General features: G+C 39.3%; 1 protein-coding gene and 1 pseudogene across 1 annotated transcript; both read left to right on the forward strand.

Annotated features, from left to right (window-relative positions):
* The first annotated feature begins 435 nt into the window (after positions 1-435).
* LOC107710186 (uncharacterized) lies at positions 436-2,445 on the forward strand. The gene is made up of 2 exons (XM_016514928.1): positions 436-795; positions 1,391-2,445. The coding sequence occupies exons 1-2, from the start codon at positions 445-447 to the stop codon at positions 2,423-2,425; spliced, it is 1,386 nt and encodes a 461-aa protein (XP_016370414.1). The 5' UTR covers positions 436-444; the 3' UTR covers positions 2,426-2,445.
* A 2,195-nt stretch (positions 2,446-4,640) lies between these two features.
* On the forward strand, positions 4,641-11,222 carry LOC107710187 (uncharacterized; annotated as a pseudogene).
* The last annotated feature ends 9,523 nt before the right edge of the window (positions 11,223-20,745 follow it).

Genomic DNA, 20,745 nt, shown 5'->3' on the forward strand with positions numbered 1-20,745 from the left:
ACTGCATGGAATATATCACACTGTGCAGGTAGTTTTTGGATATTTTATTACGAAAATCTTACATATTGTGCCTTTAAGCATTGACATAATGAAACTCTGTCAAGCTGCTTTAAAAGTATAATTGTGAAATGTGGCAATCAAATTGACAATCTCATACAAAAAAATGTCTGTTTATTAATGAGCATTTCTACTCATGCTGTACAATTATTCTGAGAAACATTTGCCTCTGTATTTTATAGACAGCCAAGTAGTTCACCATGCAGATCAACTCTGATTCATCAAGGTCCTCCAAAACGATATTATCTACTTACAGAGAAAAAAGTGCTTGATGAATATGGAAAAGTCAGAAAATGGACTTGCGGGATAAAAGACAATAGTAAACCAAACAAAATCATTCTGCTGGTGGGAGAGACCGGCGTTGGCAAGACCACCATCATCAACACCATGGTCAACTACTTACTGAATTTGAAGTTTGAGAATGAAATATGGTATGAAATCACAGAAGCAGCAGCCGGAGACCAATCAGAATCACAAACCTCTGAAATCACAGTGTATGAGGTCTTTCCTGTAAATAGTCCCATGTCTCTCACCATCATTGATACTCCAGGCTACGGAGACACTAGAGGACTGGACAAAGATCTGGAGGTTGCTGAGAATTTAGCCACTCTGTTTCAGAGCAATGATGGAGTTCGTGAAGTCGACGCCGTCTGCTTCGTGACTCAAGCATCTAAGAATCGTCTCTCAGACAGACAGCATTACATTATCAGTTCAATTCTGTCTTTGTTTGGAAAAGACATTGTGAACAACATTGTGTTTTTAATCACACACTCTGATGGTCTGCCACCCAAAAATGTCCTCGGTGCCATTAAAAAAGCTAGAATCCCCTGCAGACGAGACAAAAGTGGCCAACCTGTTTATTTCTCATTCAACAACCGTCAGGCTGATGATCGTCACACTAGAGAACGTCACATTCGTGCTCAAAGAGACGCCTGGGAAGACAGTGTGGAGGATGTGAAGCAATTCCTTCATTCTCTGGATGAAAAGAACAGAAGAAGTTTAGAGTTGACTTCAAGTGTCCTGATACAGCGCATTCGATTTGAAGCAACTATCTGCAACTTACAACTGCGAGTTCAAGAGAAAGAGCTGAAAATAGCTGAAAAACATCAGATTCAGAATACAATAAGACAAAACAAGGAAAAGATTGACAGGCATTCAGACTTTAGCATTCCTTTTAAAAAGCCTGTCAAAATGAAGGTTCCCATTGAGAGCAAGTCATGGAAGCACAGGAAGGCGATGACCTGCACCATCTGTGAGGAAAACTGCCATGAGTTTGACTGCTGGTGGGGTTCTGATCCCAGCAAATGTGAAGTCATGAAAGACGGGAAAAGACATTGTGAACAACATTGTGTTTTTAATCACACACTCTGATGGTCTGCCACCCAAAAATGTCCTCGGTGCCATTAAAAAAGCTAGAATCCCCTGCAGACGAGACAAAAGTGGCCAACCTGTTTATTTCTCATTCAACAACCGTCAGGCTGATGATCGTCACACTAGAGAACGTCACATTCGTGCTCAAAGAGACGCCTGGGAAGACAGCATGGAAGAGATGAAGCAATTCCTTCAGTCTCTGAATGAAATGAGCAGAAGAAGTTTAGAGCTGACTTCGGATGTCCTGATTGAGCGCATTCGATTTGAAGCAACTATCTGCAACTTACAGCTGCGAGTTCAAGAAAAGGAGCTAAAAAAGGCTGAAAAACTTCAGATTCAGGAGGCAATGATGCAAAACAAGGAAAAGATTGAAGATTGTAAAAACTTTGCCATTAAAATCAAAAAGACTGCCAAAGAGAGGGTTCCCATTGAGAGCAAGTCATGGAAGCACAGGAAGGCGACGACCTGCACCGTCTGTGAGGAAAACTGTCATGAGTTTGACTGCTGGTGGGGTTCTGATCCCAGCAAATGTGAAGTCATGAAAGACGGATTCTGCACCGTGTGTTCAGGGAAGTGTCATCACAGCAAACACGTCAAAGACAACAAGAAATATGTCATCAGAAGCTCAAGCACAATGATAGAATATGACTCTACAAGAAAGGAAAATAAAAAAGCCCAAGAACAAACCAACAGGTTTTCAGCTGTAATGGATGATGTTGACAAAGACCTGCAAGAGATTGAAACCCATAAGTCAATGCTTCTGTTCAATGCTTACAGGACCATCAAGAATCTGTCTCAGATCGCGTTAAAACCAGACTCTGCCTTCACTCTTCAGCATCTGGACTTCTTCATCCCAAGAGTGAGGGAGGCTGGGAAAGAAAACTGGGCCCGAGAGCTGGAGGAGATGAGGGGAAACGCTGAAGCTGAAGAAGCAAATAAAGATGCCATGAGTTATCTTAAAGCTGGCCTGACAAAAGTGTTCCTTAGTAGGAAATGAACAAATGTGATTAGACTTGTCTGTTATGTTTTTCTTAAAGGTAAAAAAAACAAAAACAAAACAAAATACAGGTTTCAAAATGTGTTTTTCACAGCAATGCCACAGAAGAAGCTTTTTTGGCTCTCCAAAGAACTCTCATTTTGATGCTTAGGGGTCTTTCAGGGGAACATCTACAGGATTCTTGAAAACCTGCAGAGACAGTTCAGATGTCAGCTTGTTTAAATCAACATCACTGAAAAAAAAAAAACATTTTGTACTAACACATTTTAAGTGAATTTTACTGCTACTGCTCTAACAATCTACTTACTTGAACTTAACATTCATAAAGAAATTAAGTAAATATTGCATAATTATATATAATTTCACATATAGAATTATAGAATAATATCTACTTACCTAAATTAAGTAAATTTAACAAAGACAATAAATAACTTTAGCTTGGCCAGTAAAAGTTTGAGTCGTTTTTACTTGGTAATACTTTGATTTTACTTAATATAGCACCTAATTAAACCATGCTTTTAAAGTGTATGCTACTTAGAAACATGTAAGTAAATACTGCAATAGATATCATGTAGACACCATATCTACATAATTACTAATGCAGCCCTCATCTGAACACAGGGACTTCAAAACTTGGTACACAATACACAATGACCGTAACCTTCTGTAGTTCATTTCTGGGTATAAATCTGTCATTTTGAGTAGAAAATGAACACCAGATGTAACAAAATCACAAGTAACTAAACCTAACAAAAGCAATGATAAAACAGTGGAAATACAGCTGGAAAACGGGGCATGATATCTGAAAAGTTGAGTAGGTTTTACTTAATTTTACAATGTTTATATTTACGCTTTAACTTCTACAAGATTAAATTGAGTACCAGTATATAATTTACTTTTTGTTTTAATTATTGGCTAAACTAACTTTTTCATATACAAATTACATTTGTTTTTTCCTGTAGTATTTACTTCACCACAGAATCATTTTTATCAGTGCAACTAATATTTGTTTTGCATTATTTGAAGGAAATTATTGTAAAATGTTTTATTCAAGAATAAAACCACTTGATTGAATTAAACTCATATGATAATAATCATAAACAGTATTTCTTTAGGTGTACATTTTTTTTAATGTAGAAAAACATTATGGTGCAACTTTAAAGTACAAAGGTCAGATAACAAAGATGAGTTTGTTTCCTGTAACTCACAGAGATAGTTTGATGTCACTCGTACAGTTGCATTTTTCAGCTTCCAGCTAAAAAGAAAACACACAACTGTGGTTGTGGTTACATAGCTTTTCACTATTTGTTTCAGCAGCCCAGAAAGTCAGGATGTCACAGATAAACCCCGCCTACACCGTCCCCCTTGACAGCTTTGTAAAACTAATCATTCACCCTTGATTTGATTTTTGGACATCCGGTGACATTCCTGTAGTGAGACAGAAACTAAACTCAGCACAGAATTTCCACAGAAGTGAAGTCCTATTAAACTGATCACCTCCGGCATGAAGACGACACAACCATTAGTCCCCACTCATGTTGCTCCAATTAGTCTCTCAATGCAACAATTAATCTTTCAGTTGCCATGCATTACAAACACATACAAAACAATCATAAAAATGGCCATGAAAGCAGATGTAACAACTGGTAGCATTAGCACATACATATTTATTTATTTAAAGTATCAGCACTTTTCATATTCCTAATTATTTCTATGAACATTACTTCAACAAAAATGCATATACATATCTGTATGCATGATACAAAACATACAGTCAGTGTTTTAATTCATTAGTTACAGCAGTCCATTACCAGCATGAGCAATTTCTACCAGCAGGCAACCATGTGTTTTCCCTGCCATTTTATTCATAAGCTATTCAGATATTAGAATGCACATTTGGCTGGGAGGGACTTCAGTTAGGCTTGTTAAATAAACCAGTATTTCCACCAAAGCTGACATTTCAGCCAGACACTCAACGCAGAGGCTGCTGTGTAAGAATATTTATTTATATTTGTTTAATAGCTAAATTTTGTCTCTAAAAATATTTTGACGGAATAATATTCCTCAAATATATGTTTTTTATGTTTAAATTATTAAATATAATAATAGCTTATATGTTAAATAAACAACACAGAACTTTACATTAAAAAAACATTACTCAAAGTAATTTAAGTTTTTGTGTTTTTGTTTTATTTTGTGCCCCGTGTAAACAGACTGCAGAGTGAAGGCAAAGTTCTTCTGTGAGGAAGACATTTAGTCCAGTGATCACCATGAGTGTCCAGTGAGTTGAAATTCATGTGCTTTCTTGAAAGCTAAATTATTATTATTATTATTATTATTATTATTATTATTATTAAATTAATTCCTAAATTATTGTATATATATTATCTAGTGATACTGAACTATGAATCGATTTTATAACAATCCAATACTCACATACTGGTCCTGATCAGGTGGTCTATCATTAAAGGGACAAAACTAGACAGAAAAAGTATCAAATGAAGGAGCATCATTCCATTGGCTGAAATGTTTTTATGGCAGCATCTGATGGACTGAATGGTCTTTGCACCAAATAGAAAAATGTGGTGATATACTTAGGAGTAAAGCTACTGTCTTACACCGCTAATTATGTCACTAATAATAAAAAAAAAAAGGCAAACAAGCCAATTTATGCCAAAGTTATAGGCTATAATTTATGAAAGATATTATTAAAGTGTTAAAAACAGCACATTTGTGTTGAATATCCAGTGATCATGGATTCAAAGCAGAGATGCTGGTATTTCGAAAATAAAGGCTGTTTGGTCCTGAACATGGCATTTAATATTTCGCTATAAAAGATGTAACAATATCTCGTAGTTATTTAGCAAGCAGTCACTTTCATTCTGTTTGTTTTAACTGCTCCCATTCCAATTAATTTTTCTAACAAATGAAGTATGAACATAATATCCCTGAGGTAAATCTAACGTTACGTGACATGTTCACTTTACATTTTGAAGCTGCTTCACTGACATCGTTCTGCGGTTAAAACACAGATTGAAAGATTACATGAAAGCTGATACGTTTCAGTAAGTTGTTCAGTATCATTCAACCCTTCTCACATTGATTTGTGTGTATTTCCTGGTAAAATTGGTAGAAAAGAGGAAGAGATGGTCGGTTCACGTGCCACTTCAACTGAGGCGCCTACAGGGCATCTGTCACGCCACATAAAGAGCAGCAATAAAATATATTGTTTGAATTTAGGGATAAATTTGACAGAAACCTTCAAAGCACAAAGGTATTGAGATTATTTGATGTGGTCTGCGCTCCAAATAATGATAAATGGCATTTTATTTATGCATGAGCTTAAAAAAAGACCAAGATCAAGATCAAGTGATAACTTCCCAGGTTACATATGTAACCCTAGTTCCCAGAGGGAACGAGACGCTGCGTCGGAGAATGCTTTGGGAACGCCCCTGTGTTCCCACGCTCTGAAACATGTGTGTAATCCGTCCTAGGGAATCCTGGGTGACGTCACCGGCGGGGATGACGTAGCGACCAGGAAGTATAAAAGCACGTGTGGTGGAGACAGTGGCAGCTTCTGAATTGAGAAGGAAGCGCTCACAGGGAGGCAGGAAGTATGGCAATGAGACATAGAGTCTCGTTCCCTCGGGGAACTAGGGTTACATATGTAACTTGGGACATTCCCTTTCAGGAACTCACGCTGCGTCGGTGAACGCTTTGGGAACGAGTATGCCGACGCCACCATACTGACAAATCCCTTTCCAGTGTGGAACGGCACAGATAGGCTGAGAGAACTGAGGAGCCAGGACTGGCATCAAGGTCAAGGCTATAGACGAAGGTCAGGTATATCATGCATCGACACACCTGATGAGAAGGCCTTGGACGCCGCCATAATTCTAGTGGAATGAGCCCTGAACCCCAGTGGTGAGGGGAGACCAGAGGACTCGTATGAAGTAGTGATAGCATCCACTATCCACCTGCTGAGGGTCTGCCTGTTCACAGGAAGACCCTTCTTATAAGGACCATAGCATACAAATAACTGGTCCCTTCCTCCACAGGGCACTGGATGCTCGCACTGGACACACACAATGAAGCTGTTCCTGGTCAGGGTCACAAAGGGAGGAGGACAGAATGCCTGTAGAGCGACTGGCCGTGGAACAACAGAGGGCACCTTTGGGCCTGGGGTACAGAAAAGTTCTCGCCATACCAGGTGCAAACTCGAGACATGATGGGGCCACTGACAGGGACTGCAGGTCAACGACTCTCTTCAGGGAAGAGATGGCTAGTAGAAATTCAGTCTTAACTGTAAGAAATCTCAGAGAAACCTTTTCCAGGGGTTCAAAGGGAGCTTTCGAAAAGGCCTCTAAAACCACAGCCAAATCCCAATAAGGCATCCTTGGGCGTACTGGAGGCCTCAGCCTCTTGGTACCCCAGAAGAAACGTGTCACCAACGGGTTCCTCCCCAGAGACTGCTCGCCCACATGGGCATGGTGAACAGCAATAGCAGCCACGTAGACATTTAAAGTGGAGGAGGATAACCCTGTGGCAAATCTCTCTCGCAGAAATTCCAGCACTGGCCCAACCAGAAGGATCTGGCATGCCAGCCTGTAAAAGGGGCCGCGAGCGCAGACCCCCCTGGCGGTTGATGTAAGAGACCACTGATGTGTTGTCTGTGCGAACAACCACATGATGGCCTCTCAGGTCTGGAAGAAATTGCTTCAATGCTCGAAACACGGCCAGCATCTCCAGGCAGTTGATGTACCATATGAGATGGGGACCTTCCCACAGACCCTGGGCGGAGCGGATTCATGACTGCTCCCCAACCCGTGAGGTAGGCGTCCGTTGTAAGCATTACGCAACGACATGGATCCCCCAACACGGGGCCTTGTGACAGGAACCAAGGTTTCTTCCACATGTCTAAGGCACATAAGCATCGGCGCGTGACCTTGATCATGCGAAGTGGGTTGTCCTTCGGGGAAAACCCATTGGTCCTGAGCCACCACTGCAAGGGTCTCATGTACAGCAGGCCAAAAGGTATCACATTGGACGCAGCACCCAACAGTTTCTGGAACTGCTTCACAGTGAGTGACTGGCCTTCTCTCACTCTCTTGACGTGAGGATCGACTTGATCCGAGCAGGAGACAGACGTACCTGCATCGTGGTTAAATACCACACTACGCCCAGATAAGTGGTCCTCTGTACTGGAGAAAGCACACTTTTCTTTCCGTTTAGTCTTAACCTCAACTCTTTCATGTGAGCGAGAACGACATCTCGATGCCGAAACGCTATCTGCTTTGATTGAGCTTGTATCAACCAATCGTCGATGTAATTCAGTATGCGGATGCCCTGGAGTCGCAGAGGAGATAGAGCAGCATCCACACACTTGGTGAAAGTGCAGGGTGAGAGTGCCAGACCAAACGGAAGAACCCGATATTGTTACGCTTTGCCCCAAAAAGCAAACCTGAGTAACTTCCTGTGTTGAGAAAGGATGGATATATGGAAATATGCGTCCTTGAGATCTATCGTCACAAACCAGTCCTCGGACCTGATTTGAGACACGACCTGATTGATCGTTATGTACTAAGGGAACCAGTCTCTCGAGACTGGCCTCTGGTATATTTAGAGCTGCTAGCTCAGTGCCCTGAAGCGGAGGACGGGCAGGGGACGGCCGATCTAGCTGCTCTAGAGACCTCCTTGGAGGTAGCGAGCCTCTCAGTTCTGCTACGTTTCCGGATGGTGAATGAGAGGTACACACGCTGAAGACCACTGTGCCCTGAAGCACCGGGGATGGCAGGGTTAACGGAACGATCTCCTGAGGGCATGGGCATCGTATGTTGAGGTGTGAACCGCTGTTCCCCAGAGGGACCTGCCCTCAGACATCCTGACACCCTTATGTCAGGACCTCTTGGCCGAAGCCTTCTTATTGAAAATGATGGTCCTCTGACCAGTCATCTCCTTCGAAGACTTCGACCTGTAGCCATCCCCCCCATCAGCACTAACACATTAGAATAGTGAGAAACATCGGGACTGAAGAGGCGGGCCGAGTATGGCTTATTCCACAATCTAGACTCCTGCTCCTGACACTCTTTCTCTGTTGGCCAGTCAATATTTAATTTAGCCACAGCTCTAGTCACCACCTCCAACAGCTCCTCAAACAAGACAGACTGTGGTGGCAAGTCCACAGACTCGTCTCGTTCAGCGCTCGCGTCACCCCCCTCCTCAGAGGAAGACAACACGAGCGTCGAGCCCTCTCCCGGGGCGGAAGAAACCATTTCAGAACGTGCTTCCGTCCCCTGAGAGTGAGCGCTAGATCTGGCAGGTGAAGAAGAAAAGGATGTGTCCATCTCCATTCTCTCTGCCAGATCCATCTGCGAACCTGACGATTTAAGGCGCCGCTCTGCCTCGGCAGAGGCGGGACCCGAACCACGGGGAATGCTAGCAAGAGCACCCTCCTCAAATAGTGCTCTCCGGGAGCAGAGCGTCAGCATCGAGAGTCCCTCGAGAGCTGACCGAGCGTGCTCCGCTCCCAAACAAGCAATGCACAAACTGTGTGTATCACCACCCGTGATGAAACTAGGGCAGGGAGGAACACATAGCCTGAAACGCTGCTTGTCAGACTCAGACCTCTTGCCAGACTTTGCCATTATAAGATTGCAACAGGACGTACAACAATAAATATGACGCATTCCCAAAGCATTCTCCGACGCAGCGTGAGTTCCTGAAGGGGAACAACAAATATTGGTTAATGGAACCAAAGTCCCTTTAAGGGTATTCTATAGTCTTTGATGGAACACATATAATGAATTCAGAATAAAACACTAGCATACTAGCGCTGTGGGTTAGTTAGTAGTCTATATTTCCAACTTAAGTACCTTATATAAAAAAAATTATAAAATCTTAAGAAATGTTCTTATTTCTGAAAAAATAAAATAAAATACTGGAAACGAGCCCTTGCAAATACAACTTGGTGTAAACTTTACCTTTTACATGATTATGTCAAACTAATGGCAGAATAATGTGATGGGCCTTACCTGTTTAAAATAATTGTTTCAAGGAATTACAATGTGAGTTAAATGTTTACATTACCCATAATCTCACTCAAAATGTCTGTGTTATGATGGGTATTTAAATTCCTGCTACACAAATATTTTGAGAAATATTTGCCTCCATCTGCATTTTACAGAAAGCCAAGACTTCCACCATGCAGACCAACTCTGATTCATGAAGGTCCTCCGAAATGATATCGTCTGCATACAGAGAGGACATCTCTTGATGATAATGGGAAAGTAAGAAAATGGACTTATGGGAAAAAAGACGCCAGTAAACCAAACAAAATTGTTCTGCTGGTGGGAGAGACTGGCACTGGTAAGACGACTCTCATCAACACCATGGTCAACTACGTACTCGGGGTGAATTTTGAGGATGAAAAGTGGTATGAAATCACAGAAGAAGCAGCTGGAGATCAAGCAGAATCACAAACCTCTGAAATCACCATGTTTGAGGTCTTTTCTATGAAGAGTCCCATGTCTCTCACCATCATTGACACTCCAGGCTACGGAGACACTAGAGGACTGGACAAAGATCTGGAGCTTGCTGAGAATTTATCTGCACTGTTTCAAAGCAAATATGGGGTTTGTGAAGTCGACGCCGTGTGCTTCGTTACTCAAGCGTCTAAGAATCATCTCTCAGACAGACAGCATTACATTATCAGTTCAATTCTGTCTTTGTTTGGAAAAGACATTGTGAATAACATTGTGTTTTTAATCACACACTCTGATGGTCTGCCACCCCAAAATATCCTCTGCGGCATCAAAAAAGCTAAAATCCCCTGCAGACGAGACAAAATGACCAGCCTGTTTATTTCTTGTTCAACAACAGGCAGACTGAAGAACGTCACACTAAAGAACGTCACATTCGCGCTCAAAAAGACGCCTGGGAAGACAGTGTGAATGGCATGAAGTATTTCATTCAATCTCTGAATGAAATGAGCAGAAGAAGTTTAGAGTTGACTTCAGATGTCCTGATTGAGCGCATTCGATTTGAAACATCCATCTGCAACTTACAGCTGCGAGTTCAAGAGAAAGAGATGAAAAAGGCTGAAAAACTTCAGATTCAGGAAGCAATGATGCAAAACAAGAAAAAGGTTGAGGAAAGTATAAACTTTACTATTAAAATAAAAAAGACAGACAACATGAAGGTTCCCATTGAGAGCAAGTCATGGAAGAACAGGAAGGCGACGACCTGCACCGTCTGTCAAGAAAACTGTCATGAGTTTAACTGCTGGTGGGTTTCTGATCCAAGCAAATGTGAAGTCATGAAAAAAAGGCTACTGCACCGTGTGCACAGGGAAGTGTCATCACAGCAAACACGTCAAAGAAAACAAGAAATACGCCATCAGAATTTTGAACGTCACGATGGAGTTTGACTCTATAAAAAAAGAATATGAAAAAGCCCAAGAACAGTCCAAGATATATTCCATTTTAATGGATCATCTTGACAAAGATCTGAAGGAGATTGAGGACCAAAAGTCAAATCTTCTGTCCGAAGTTTACCAGACCCTCAAGCATCTGTCTCAGATTGCATTAAAACCAGACTCTGCCTTCACTCTTCAGCATCTCGACTTCTTCATTCCCAGAGTGAGGGAGACTGGGAAAGAAATCTGGGTCCGAGAGCTGGAGGAAATGAGGAGAAAAGCTGTAGCCGATGAAGCCAATAAAGATGCTCTGAGTTATCTTAAAGCTGGCCTGACAAAACTTTTCGTGACTGGGAAATGATTGAATCCAGTAGAGTGAACAAAGAAAAAAAGCCTGCTGCTTACATTTACTGTCAATACACAGGTGTTTCTACAGAACTTCAGATTTCAGTTCATTTTTGTAATATGAAGGTCACATCAAAAATTTATACTTTTCTTAAAATAAGAAATTGCACCATCACATTTTGAAACCTCATATTTTATATTATTGCATGTAACAAGTTATATGTTTATATTGGTGTATACTGTGATACCTTCTTATGGCAATAAAATAAAAAAAGTGAAAAAGGTGTCCTTGAATTGGCCTGTTTACTCTCTCAATGTGGTGTACTGTATGTGCACTGATCACACCTGACTGGGTTAGATCACGTCCTTTCCATATACTGTCAAAACTGTTCCGTGTATTTTGTATTTCAGCAATATAACTGTTTTACTGAAGTATGACTTACCCCTGATGGTGTTATGTTGCATCATTCGTCTTTAATTTTAAGGCCACTCCCTTCCCCGTCATACGAGGCCTGAGGGAGAGATGGGCCGTTCTCAACACGCGTTCTTGTCTGTACTTGTGTTCTTGTGGACTTGTGAAACGTCATCAGTCGTTGCCCAAGTACTGCTCCAATTCAAAGTTCACATCTAGCCAAGTACAGTTCAAATCCCCGGATGTGTTCTTGCTCCGCCCCTTTTACTGAGGATGCATCAAAAGGTGACTTGAGTGAACTTGAGGCAGCCAGATATCCCAGAATACATTTTGCACCAACAAGCGAGTGTTAATGACAGAGGAGAAAACCTGCATAATTAAAAAAATATTACTGTTATTGTGTCACAAAATGTAGTTCTAAGAGTATTTCAGGCGAGAATGTAGTCGTTTAAAACTCAAATCTGTGGTTTATTTATAAAGATGGCGCCTATTTGAAAGTTTGCTTCGCTGATTTCGGAGATGTGAGCTCCAGGCGATCAGCGGGCACTCCGTGCTCATGTATCCCGCCGAGAGCAGTCTTACCTCGGCTAGTCCTTCTGACATTTGCCACTGTCTCTCAGGCTCTGATGCCTCTGTTGTGGTTAAACATGAGATCAAATTAATTTTGTATACATCTAACAGGTAATCTTTGGTCTCATTAATCTATTATTTGTTCCACGTCATATCGTTTTGGCAGAGCACAAAGTTTCATAACGTTATATATTTAGTTATCTTAATCATAGTAACTGTCATTGTTTTCTTTTGTCTTTATTTCCAATTACATAAGTATCTTATACTTTATACTTGCATAATTTCTTATATTGTTCATTAAAACTGACATTTAACAAAACAAAAAAGGCAGAGTTGTGCTTTGTCATATTTAACTGTATTATACATACAGTGAAGATACTCAGAGTATTATGTGGAAATATTGCCTAAACCACATATTAATGTTTTTTTTTTTTTTATGAAAACTATTTTATATTTTGTTTTGTTAAGTATAGCCTACAGTAAAGAAAACAAAAAGTTTTGGCAGTGATGTTTGATATATTTTGTGTTATTGTAATGTGTGTAGGCTACGCCTTGCATGAACCACATGTGGCTATTAATAGCCTCTGTTTAAATGAAAATTAAAAGAGGCAGTGATATTATATTTATTTTATTGTAATGTGTGTACGTGTTGCATGAACCACATTTTTTGTGGCTATTAATATGTTTAAATTAAAATAAAAAGAGGCAATGCTGTTTGCGATCACATTTCATTTCATTACATTTAATTTTATTTATTCAGTTTTTAAAGTGGTGTTTCACCTAAATTAATTGTTAGAGGCATTTCACAATACTTTATACTTTATAATTATTGCATTTTAATAGTTTTAGCATAAAATAATATCTTATATCTATCTTAAACCAAGCATTTTGTCATGTGCCTGAGGCACTTGAATGAGTTTGTGCATAGTGCCTACTCTATGATATTTAGCAATTATGTAAGCATTTATTTGTGTTCCTTACTTGTGAAAAATATTTTTCTGAAAAAAAAACAGACTTTAAAGTTATGTCCCTCAGTCTGATCTCAACCCCGTCACACTAACCATTGTACGCCCATAATAATTTAGACTTCACCCATATGTGACATAATGTACCAGAAATGACATAATTCAGGTCTCTTTAATAGGGCTGCAGAAAATGGTCGGTAGTATCATACTTTTTAATCATATTTTTGAGATGTATTATAGTCAGGGAGGGTAATGTCCAAGCTTAAAAATTCAAGTCCGTCACATTAAATTAAAATGTAAAATGATTATTTTTCAACATTTAATTTTAATCCATAAGAATATACAATGTACTCATTTTATTGCTGCCATATATGGTCTTCTCTCCTACACTACACGAGGAGCAGTGGCCATTTCGAGTAAAAAAACACAACCCTGTCACACTCAATCCTGTCACACACACATATATATATATATAAATATATATGTGATATATATAACAGGATTGAGTGTGACAATATATATACAGGTATATTCTCACTGTTACGGGGATGTAAACTTGCGACAGGATTGAGTATCTACTTTTTATTTATTTTACTTTGTATTTATTAATAATTAAATTAAATTAAATTAAAATCATGACAACTAATATTTTTGTTATAAATATAATGTTTGATGTAATATGTCCACTTAAACTTTGCTGGAAAGTTTCATACATCAGAAATTGCACCCACATTTGCAGGAGAAAGACAATGTTGGCCATGCAGATATGTTGACCCAGAGAGAAGGGAACAGTATGAAAGAGAAACAAAACAAACAAAAAATAAATACATACAATTGAAGGCAATGCATCCCTTCAAATGTGTTACAGTCTTCAACCCCGTCACACCTTGTCACATTAATATAAAAAAAAAAAAAAATATATATATATATATATAGGGAAGACAATTAAGAATGAAAGCATTTCTTGCTGATTACCATCTGACATGTTAAGGACTAAAACAATACAATTGTGGTTTGAGTTAAACTTCTAAATGAAAAAAAAATATTGTTTTACAAAAATAAAGAGACCATAGACAGACAATTTGAGTATTTTTAACTTCAGTCCTAAAGAAATTTAAAAATTATGATAAATGTTACATTTGTTATCATTAAATTGCTATGAGGGACGCATGAGCAATGGGGAGATGTTTGTTTAATAACAAGTTGGGAAAATATGCCTGAGTTGGGAAAATATGATTTTTGGAGGTTTGATATAATGATGTGGGGTAGCCTATTTAGAAAATTTTGAAAATATGTGGGGAATTCCTATTTGGAATGACCCATGTACGTTCCCTGAACTACATTTTTGCAGCTATTAATATGTTTAAATGAAAATGAAAAGAGGCAGTGGTGTTTGATAGTCTATCATATTTCGTCTCATTGTAAATATACATACAGTGAGGATAACCGGAAAGGCGAGCTGACTGACGTTATCAAGTATACGCTGCTCTTCCATTTGCAGAATTACCGGAATAAGTCCCAACTTTGCGTACTTGGTATTGAGAAACAGCTACGTTGATGTGCGCGCGCATGCGTGTGGAAGTCCACAGTTTCCAAAGTGCAGAGGGAATATTATTTAAACGTTTTCCTCTTCAGGTATGGTGATGAATGTTCATTGAGTTATAATGAAGAAAAGCCTAATTGTTGAATTAGGCAATTCAGTAGCTACTAACTTTGTGTGGTTTCACGGATTTCTCAAAATTAGATAAATGAAACCAGCCTGCATATTCCTTTTAATCACGTGACAGACTGAACTGGTATTACTGGAAAAACAGAGCAGGAAAGGCGTTTCTATTATTGTTGTGACATTTCACAAATGACCCAAGAGCTTTGCTGTGAGAACTCCACAACAACATGTTCTCAGATGGTGTAAGTAGCCTATGCTATTATAAATGCATACTCTCTCAGAAAAAAAAAGTTTGAAAGAATACTTTATGAACACATTTTTAAAACAAGCGAAATATACTTTTCTTTATGTGAAATATATTTATTTCTTTGGCTTATGCAAGCTAGTTGAGTAGAAGTTGAATTGATATCTATATGGATTGCATTTTTTGAAAATTGTAAATTGTGAATTTCCAAAAAATATATATCACCATACTGGCTGCAAAACTATATATTCTTTATATTTAAGGAGATTCAACTCAACAGACAAAATCAGCAAAAGTGTAAATGTTTCTATTATGTGACTAATTTACTTCCTGGATTCACTTGTAACAAAGATTGATTTTTGCTAACCCAATCTTTAATCAAAGAATTAGGCAATATGAGGACTACTACACAAAATAGACTAAGAAGGGCAACTAGATTTATTAGTAGAAAAAGATCCTCAGAATTAGGCAAAAAAGACGACATTTTGAGAAATGTGTTTTTTTTGTTTTGTTTGTTTTTTCATACAATGATTGTCAATGGGGCAAAGTGCTCTTTGGTTATTTTCCAAAGTTCTTTAAAATACCTTCTTTTGTGTTCCACAGAGCAAATACAGGTTTGGAACGACATAAGGGAAAGTAAATGAAATCATAATTTTCATTTTAGGATAGACTAACATTTGAACCCCAGCAACAATGGATTTACCCGGAAACCGCTGTCAGCGCAGCAGCAGCATGAATGAAGGTCCCAATATACGGTAAGAGAAGGTTCTTATGGATTATTTGAGTAATTGTGTTTTTAAACAAAAACGAGAATGTTGTATTAAGGCTAGTCTGGTTGGAGGTATATGTTGAACTTGTACATACTGACCATATTTGGAGGGACTTCTCGGTTTAAAACATTGTTTCTAGTAATTAGAATATTATGTTCTCGCTCAAAAACTATGACTTAAATGTTTACATTTTAAATAACCACAAAATGGTTATTGGGCATTTCAACACTCTGATAAATATTTGCCTCTATTTTCAGGGTTAGGGTTAGGGCTATTTTCTCTATTTATTCTCTATTTTTTATTTTAACCCTAACCCTAACACTCTTCAGCATCTTGACTTCTTCATCCCCAGAGTGAGGGAGACTGGGAAAGAAAACTGGGCCCGAAAGCTGGAGGAGATGAGGAGGAAAGCTGTTGCAGATGAAGCCAATAAAGATGCTCTGAGTTATCTTAAAGCTGGTTTGACAAAACTTTTTCTCACTGGGAAATGATTGAATCCAGACCTTCTATAAACCAGAAGATGCCTGATGATTTCAATCCCTGGGTTACACCCAAAAAAAAATTCAGCTATTTTCCTTTTTGTAATATGAAGGTTACATAAAAAATGTATACTTACTTATAATGAGTATTATGTTTATTGTTGTAGGATACTTTGTTACAAGTTTATGGCAATAAAAAAAGTTTGAGTTAAATGATAAAATGTACTATTAGGAAAGAAACTGAAAATGAGTTAAAATTTAAATTATTTCCACTGTAGACGAAACACTGAGTGTCTGTTTAAATTCATGAAACGCAAAGTTCCGTTCCTTGATGCTGATTGGTCAATAGCCATGTTTTATTCACGATAAAACATACCTAACAGCTTTTTAATTACAATAAAACCTGGCTAACAGCTTCACTGATCACATCTGTATCACTGCACAACACCCTTAGCAACATAAACAATCTCTATACTGTCAAATCTATACCGTACACTTTGTATTTCAGCCACAAAACTGTTTTAATGAAATATGACTGACCCCGTAGTCTGCTTGGTCGCCGGAGATCCTTTCCTTGGCGGACCAAAGCAAACAAACAGCTGATCTGCCTTACGCCACGGGGCAGCTCTGTGTGCGTAAGCGTCCAGTGCTCTAACTGCACAGAGCAGATTAAGCCTTTCTTGGCCTACTTCCTGGAACGGAGGAGGACAGAATGCCTGAAGTACTATGGGCCCCTTAGTGCGCTGTACCGGCCTCAGCCTCAAGGTGCCACAGAGGAAACGAGTGATAAGTGGGTGTCTTTCCAATGATTGAACACCCAGAAGGGCGTGGTAAGCAGCTAAGGCCGCCACGTATACCTTCAGAGTGGAGGGAGATAACCCTGCGGAGAATCGCTCCTGCAGAAACTCCAGAACTGTACCAATTGGGCAGTTGACTGGGTCCTGCAGTCGCTGTCCGCACCATGAAGCGAAAAGTTTCCATTCCGATTGATGTAGGAGACCACCGATGTGTTGTCTGTGCGGACAAGCACATGATGTCCCCTTAGGTCTGGAAGGAAGTGTGTCAGAGCTTGAAACACAGTCCAGCATCTCCAGGCAGTTGATGTGCCAAGTGAGATGATGGTCTTCCCACAGACCCTGGGCAGAGCGGCCACTCATGACCGCCCCCCAGCCCGTGAGAGAGGCATCTGTCATTAGCATTACAAGACGACAAGGAGCCCCTAACATTGGGCCTTGACTAGGAACCAACGTTTCTTCCACATGTCCAAGGCACGTAAGCATCGCCGCGTGACCTTGATTATGCGAAGCGAATTCCCCCTCGGGAAAAATCCCTTGGTCCTGAGCCACCACTGCAAGGGTCTCATGTACAGCCGGCCAAAAGGTATACCGTTGGACGCCGCTGCCATCAAACCCAACAGCCTCTGAAACTGTTTGACAGTGAGTGACTGGCCTTCTCTTACTCTCCTACTTAAGTTTCTTAAGTTTCCTACTACTTGTTTCACTTCTGTTTCAGTTTTTTATAACCATTTCTTACTATGTGTCAGTAAGTTGTTGTTATTTTAGAACGAGGAGGACGAGAACCGAACTGGATTCTGTAGCCTTTCTCTACAACCTGCAGGACCCATTTTGATATATTTGGCAGAAGTTCCCACGCTGCCAGAAAATCTACTAAGGGAACCAGCCTCTCGAGGCTGGCCTCTGGTTTTATTAGAGGAGCCAGTTCGGTGCCCTGAAGCGGATGACCGGCAAGGAACAACCGACCTGACTGCTGTAGCCTCTTCACTTGAGGGGGCGAGCTCTCCCGTGCCGTACCGTTGCCGGGTGGCAGATGGGATCTTCGCTCGTCGGAGCTCGTCGGCTGGCCAAACGATATTTTTATTTTGGCTACTGCACGAATCACACCCCATAATTACTTTTAGGACGAGCGTCCTGTTTCTCGGCTGGCCAAACGATATTTTTATTTTGGCTACTGCACGAATCACACCCCATAATTACTTTTAGAATTATCTATTCTACAATTTTAAAGTCTCATGAAATTACACCTTTAATTTTGAAATGGTTTATGAACACACACAAGTCTAACAGTTACATTGCTTCTAAGTAAAATAAAAAATACACTTATTTTATTTGTCTGTCATGCTTCATGTATGTTTACAGCAACGACATTATCTAGATGAGCGGACGTGGTGGAAGACGAAACTTGAAATTTACAATAAGAAAGCATCTATAAAAGACAGCCTTCATGCTTTCAATGTGGGACAAGGCTTAGCTAGACAGAGCTGCTTCTCAAACCTTATAAACAATAACTTAAGCAACACTTGTACTCTTTTTGATCATGTTGAGAGACTAACAACCCCCCAATGTCAGATTCCCAGTGAAATGCTCTCTGACTGCAAATGCAATGAGTTTGCTTCCTTCTTTTCTGAGAAGATTAGTAATATTAGAAAGGCGATTAGCACATCCTCAAGTTATGCAGAGGTCAGACAGATTCGACCACAATTTCAAAAAGAAGTTACTATGTATGTTTTTGAAGAAATTGATAGCAAAATTTTGGAAGAAATAGTTCAGCACCTTAAATTGTCAACCTGCTGCCTTGACACACTTCCCTCATCTTTTTCAAAACGGTGTTTAACTGTTTAGAAACAGATCTGTCACTTCTTTCTGGAACTTTTCGAAACTCCCTGAAAACTGCAGTTGTTAAACCAAAAAAAAAAAAAATAATAGAGCTTGATAACACCATATTGACCAACTACAGACCGATATCAAATCTTCCTTTTATAGGCAAGATTTTTGAAAAGGTTGTTTTTAATGTTTCAGCTGAACAACTACTTAACCACAAATGGATATCTGGACAATTTTCAATCTGGCTTCTGACAGCATCACATCACAGAGACAGCAATCATAAAGATAATAAATGATATTCACTTAAATTCTGATTCTGTAAAAATATCAGTGCTAGTACCACTAGATCTTAGTGCTGCGTTTGACACTTTCGATCATAACATACCTCTAGAAAGACTGGAAAACTGGGTCTGGCTTTTTGGGATGGTCCTCAAATGGTTCAGCTCATACTTAGAAGAGAGGTTATTATGTGAGTATAGGAGAGCATAAGTCTAAGTCTATGCGGAGTCCCACAAGTCTTAATTATTGCACCGCTTCTGTTTAGTCTGTATTTGCTCCCACTGAGTCAAATAATGAGAAAGAACTAAGGCACGGCACATTTTATTTATAGAGCACAAGTTTAACAACCATAGTTGATCCAAAGTGCTTTACAATAATAAAAAAAATCTAAATTTAAAAGAGAAAAGGAAAAAAAAAGACAAAGGAAAATAAAACAATTATCAAAAAAACAGTTAACCCTCTACCGCATGGTGTGGCCATATGGCAACATGGTCTTTGTGTTCATTTCCTTGCCACTGTGTCTTTAAGAGAACATTCTCGTTTTTTTTGTTGGAAAGAGAAGACCTTAGTTTAGCCAATGATGTGCTTTGGGTAAGTCACATGACATGCAGTTTTTTTCTGTGGCGAGATTTCTGACAGACTGCCCTCTCTTGTCGGTAGTAGCTGAAAGCAAACTAAAACGTCAGTAACTAATGCGTGCGGTAGAGGGTTAAAATGTAAATACATAAAACACAATTTAACACCAATTCAACTATTAAAGTTAATATACAGCATCATTCAAATGCTAGAGACTAAAAATAAGTCTTTAAGCTGGATTTAAAAGCATCCAGTGATGGAGAAGCTTTGGGGCAACTACTGAGAAAGCTTGATCACCTTTTGTTTCACAACGAGAATGGGGGACAGATAAAAGTAACTGATCACAAGATCTTAATGACCTAGACGCCGTATATGGCTTAATAAGATCACAAATATAATCCGGGGAAGAATTATGCAATGCCTTGTATGCAAATAGAAGGATCTTAAAGTCAACTCTAAATTTTATAGGGAGCCAGTGCAATAAGGCAAGGACAGGGGAGATATGATCCCTTTTCTTAGTTCCTCTTAAAAATCTGGCTGCTGCATTTTGAACCATCTGAAACCGAGACAGTGTAGATTGAGGTAAACCAATCTACAAAGAGTTAAGCCCCGTTCACACCAAGAACTATAAATATAACTATAAAGATAATGATATTAGCATCCACACCAGCGAACAATATTGTTTGTTTATTCTAAGCACATGCATGTCTGCTGTTTTAAATTCTTGAGCTCGTTACAGCAGGATGGATTCTGATTGGCAGTCAATTTTTTATCATTTATCAGCTGGAGAAAAATCGTTTTGAAAGTGATTCCAACGATATCGTTTATCTTTGTCTTTATCGTTATAGTTGTGGTGTGGACTCTGCTATTCTTTAATATTGAGAACTATTTTTAGAACTGTATCTTTATCGTTAGCTTTATAGTTATCATGCTTGGTGTGAACGGGCCTTTACAGTAATCCAATCGAGAGGAAATTAGTG

The sequence above is a fragment of the Sinocyclocheilus rhinocerous genome, unplaced genomic scaffold, assembly GCF_001515625.1.
Source record: "Sinocyclocheilus rhinocerous isolate Xijiao unplaced genomic scaffold, SAMN03320098_v1.1 scaffold207, whole genome shotgun sequence".
Taxonomy (NCBI): Eukaryota; Metazoa; Chordata; class Actinopteri; order Cypriniformes; family Cyprinidae; genus Sinocyclocheilus; species Sinocyclocheilus rhinocerous.

Bases quoted from the DNA above. Each gene is read 5' to 3' on its own strand.
- LOC107710186 (XM_016514928.1), top strand. From the start codon at position 445: ATGGTCAACTACTTACTGAATTTGAAGTTTGAGAATGAAATATGGTAT. The intron at 796-1,390 runs ATTGTGAACAAC...ACGGGAAAAGAC, and splicing joins TGTCTTTGTTTGGAAAAGAC to ATTGTGAACAACATTGTGTT.